Source organism: Trifolium pratense, linkage group LG6, assembly GCF_020283565.1.
Source record: "Trifolium pratense cultivar HEN17-A07 linkage group LG6, ARS_RC_1.1, whole genome shotgun sequence".
Classification (NCBI taxonomy): domain Eukaryota; kingdom Viridiplantae; phylum Streptophyta; class Magnoliopsida; order Fabales; family Fabaceae; genus Trifolium; species Trifolium pratense.
Genome location: NC_060064.1, coordinates 229,202 through 233,709, shown reverse-complemented (window position 1 = coordinate 233,709; position 4,508 = coordinate 229,202). Strand labels below are relative to the sequence as shown.

At 34.6% G+C, this 4,508-nt stretch overlaps 1 protein-coding gene across 2 annotated transcripts; it reads left to right on the top strand.

Moving 5' to 3' along the window:
• The first annotated feature begins 739 nt into the window (after positions 1–739).
• Positions 740–3,629, top strand: LOC123889518 (B3 domain-containing transcription factor NGA1-like). 2 transcript variants are annotated; one of them, XM_045938881.1, is made up of 3 exons: positions 740–1,321; positions 1,479–1,711; positions 2,122–3,629. In XM_045938881.1, exons 2-3 carry the CDS (start codon positions 1,582–1,584, stop codon positions 3,315–3,317), a joined length of 1,326 nt encoding a protein of 441 aa, XP_045794837.1. In that variant the 5' UTR covers positions 740–1,321; positions 1,479–1,581; the 3' UTR covers positions 3,318–3,629. The 2 variants fall into 2 exon arrangements, with proteins under 2 accessions (XP_045794837.1, XP_045794836.1); XM_045938880.1 differs by having other exon boundaries at positions 781–1,321; positions 1,479–1,714.
• The last annotated feature ends 879 nt before the right edge of the window (positions 3,630–4,508 follow it).

The following is a 4,508-nucleotide window of genomic DNA, read 5'->3' as shown; positions in this document are numbered from 1 at the left end:
TACAAAACATTGAACTTGTGTTTTTTCTTATGAAATCATCATCTCTAAAATATAATAATCGAAAAATAATTTTTTGATTTATAAAAATAATCATCAATATATTAATTAATTGATCTAATGTATCGGTACATTGAAATTTTTCAGATGTACCGTAGAAACTCCCTATATGATATTGTACAATGAGCCTTCTTTTACTCAATATATTGAGCTAGCCTTAAAAACACATAAGTTTATACGGTTAATATTTTAAAGAAGTAAAATATATATTCACAATATTAATTTTAAATTTGTGTTATAATATTTTGTATATATTGTATGTTTGATTTTTTTTACTCAATTATTATTAGAATTTAATTTATATGCATTGTGTGTCTATTATTATTATTATTATTTTTATTATTATTATGCAGAGAGAATAAAGCAGTAAAAATAAAAATAAAGGGTAGCGAGCGGCTGTAGCTGTAGTGCAGGGTGGACTGTTTTAATTTTGTGATAGTTTTGGTATTTGCTCTTCCCTTCCTTTCACTACTAAAGTTGGGGACCATCCACAACACACACAATCAAAGACACTAAAAGTCAAAATTATTAGTGGACAGTACCCTATCCTCTCTGATACACTATTGGCACCCCGTACCCGTATACTTGATCGTATGTTTTTATCAATTTATTATGTATATGTACGTAGGTATGTATGTATAAAATGAATACAATATCCATTGATGGTTTAAATTAAAAAGAAAATGAAGATGGAGGGTTTGTTAATGGGAAGAATGAAGGCGGAAGCGCATATATAGATGTAGAGATTTATACCAAATATGATGAAAAGGACAAGTTGCTCACATGAGCACTATACTATACTATACTATAGGGACATAATTCATGGCCCCCACGTAAGAGTAGTAAAACCTTTCTATCTACCAATTTCATTCTCTCTTCTCTTCTCTTTTCTTCTCTTGGACAAATCAAACTGCAAAATTAAACAACTTCTCTTCCTTCTTATTAGTAATAATAATTAAATTAAAGAAGCTTCTTCCATTGTGTAATTACACACACAGAGAGAGAGAGAGGCAACTCTGCTAACTTGTATAGGTCAACGCCACAAGTTGACCAACCTTTGAAATTGAATCCTAACTCACTCACTCCATATACATGAATGAATGAATGAATGAATGGTATGACTTGGTTGTGTTTTGTTTAGGGTTTATATATTAATTGGAGCAAGCTAGAGCCTCTTACAATACAATACAATACAATACCTACTCTTGTAATTTTGTTTGTTTGGTTTCCATCACAAAGAATCTGGCACACTTTAGCAATCTGGGTAATTAAGTTATCCCTACTTTTATTTTTGGTTACAATAGCCTACTTTTGTTTCACCTTAATTATTTTTCCTTTTCATTCTAACCTTTTTCACAACCGTTTCCATTTCTTCTCAAATTTCCTTTTATCCTTACTATTTTATTTGTTTTATTTCACAGGCCGGCCTCCTCTCTCTACATATATATATTAGTTGATGTTGATCAACATTTCATTCATTCATTTTATAAATTAGTGAGATCCACATCAAAGTTGAATTTGATAATGGAAGCAGAAGTGAAAGGGTATTGTTCTGATAGCAGGGAAGAAGTAGAGGAAGAGGAAGAAGGTGCAGCAGATGAAGAGATCATCCCAATCACAAGAGGAAGAGGAAGCCAAAACAGCAGCAGCAGCAGTAAGTATAGTTAGCTACCACTACCCCCACTTTTAATTTCAATCTTATCATCATCTCCATGCATATCTAACTACCTATAGCTACTTGCAAAAATTAATTAATCAAATTATATTATTATTATTATTATTATTATTATTATGACTTTGATCTCACCATCTTATTATTATCATTTTTTTTTTTTTTGTTGACAAAACCTATCTCTAATTCTTAATTATATGTCGTTTATTTAATTAATTTAATTAATAAATATATATTGATGATCCACACCACACCAAAATCAATCCATGGTTGGGGTTTGGGATCTTGATGCATAAATGAATTGAATCTATCTGTATGGATGGATCTATTATAATATATATTAGATGAATAATTACTAATGAATGAATTAAAAATTTGATCCACTTGGTTAGGGTTACAGTTTGAGTTACAGACATCACAACAGCTGGAAGAAGAAGAAGAAGAAGAAGAAGATGGGAGGAAGCAGGTGGAGGAAGTAGATATGATGGAGTTGAGATTGGGAGGAGGAAAAGGGAGGAAGAACAAGGAGGAAGGAGGAAGTTCAAATTCAAAGAAGGTGGTAGAGGAGGAGGAGGAGGAGGAGGAGGAGGAGGCATTGCCACCGGTAGTAGTGGAGAAAGAGCACATGTTTGACAAAGTGGTGACACCTAGTGACGTAGGGAAGCTGAATCGACTTGTGATTCCAAAGCAGTATGCAGAGAAGTACTTCCCATTGGATTCATCTAATGACAAAGGGATTCTTCTAAACTTTGAAGATCGGAATGGGAAAATGTGGCGGTTCAGATATTCTTATTGGAACAGTAGCCAGAGCTATGTTATGACAAAAGGATGGAGTCGTTTCGTTAAGGATAAGAAGCTTGATGCCGGTGACATTGTTTCATTTCACCGTGGCCGTCATGAATCCTACAGACACAGGTTGTACATTGATTGGAGGCCAAGGTCTCACTCTCAACATCCTTACCACCACCACCACCACCTCATCCCACCACAATATCCTCCTCCTCCTCCTAATTTCTATCATCACTACTCATCATCATCACCACTATACACCTCACAGTATTACCCCGCCACCACTGCAATACATCCTCCTCCTTATCCTCAATATTACAACAACAATTTTTATAATACTAGTAGTACTACACTTCATCACCAACAACAACAGTACCACCACCCTTCTCCTGCTGCTGCTGCTGAGCACTTTAGTAATATGAATCCCCTCTATTATCTCCCCTCCTCTCCAATCACGCCTATGGCAACAAGTGGCGGCAGCAGTGGCGGTCTTCATCAACACTTGCAGGGGCATGGGCAGCAACAAGATCAGAGAAATGTGAATGTCCCAATTAATATGATAATTGATTCTGTGCCGGTTGCACATCACCACCGTGGTGGCAATAATAATAATAATAATAATACTAATAGTAGCGGAAAACGGCTGAGGCTATTTGGGGTGAACATGGAATGTGAATCTACTTCTTCTGCTAGTTCAGCAGCACCGCCACAACATGTGGCGGCAGCAACAACGTCAGGGGGAACTGCAGTGCTCTTTGATTTGGATCCCTCAAATTTCCAATATCGGCGCCAGCAGTGATGATCCATCATTGATCATTTTGTTTTGAAGTTATTACTAGCTAGTTGTTAGAGTTATAGTTTGGCTTGGGCAGGCTGGCTGGCTAGTGCTACACTCTCCTTTGCCGCATTTTTTATATTTGTTTAATTTTCTCATTTTGCTAGAAACTAAGGCAAGAGCCTAAAAAATTTCTTCTTAATTAAATTAATAGCCATCATTTGATCATTAGTGGTTAGTTATATAGCATAGCATATGAAACTTAGCATCTTCATAGTAGTAGCAACGAACGTTTTATGATATAAAGTAAAAAGCGGTGAAAGAGTTTGATATATAGGCGTGACAATATATATATATATATATCTTGAAGTAATGAGAAACGTTGGAACTACTCCAATTCAGTCAATAATGAAATCCATTTCAATACAGTATATATATTATTAGTATTATTAGAGTATTTTTGTAGTGCAAATTATGCTCTCTCTCTCTCTCTACTCTAGTAGGAGTGAGTGAGTATATATATTATATATTCGTTGATGAGTACTGCCACGCATTTAATGATACACAGAAAAGATTGTTGTATTGTTATATATCCATCCTCGATCGATCCTCTTCCTGCTGGATCTAATGTTTCAGTTAGTCTTGTTGGGTTGATGTCGTTCACAACAACACCACGTAGTAGTTAGTTACTACTGTACCTCTACTAGTATGCTGCCTGCTATCTTCTGCCATACCGCTAGCTGCTGATTAAAAGTTCCATTGCTTTAATTTGCATATGCTACTATATACACATAAGGAGAAAACTTATCCAGCTGTCAAATCAATTAGTACTACTATCATTTTTATTACTATTATTTTTTTCCGCCTTACTGAATCTCATAATCTGATTTAAAAATCAGTTCTGACATCAAGTGATTCAAATCTCTACCGGTCGCAATTGTGGGGATCAAATCATGATCCAACTAACGATTGATACTATCATTTTTATTATTGTTAATAGAGAAATGCTACTCGACTTCCTCGGAACAATGGTTATAAATAATTTAGTAATACATTCAATATCTTGAAATATTAAAAAATAATATTTTTTACTCAAATATTTTATTTTCATTTTTGTTTTTTTAACCATTATTTCAGCAACAATGTTAGGTATAACCCTTCCAGACTCACTCCACCACCCTTTTAATTTCCTCTCAATGTGATCCCTCGTTTCAA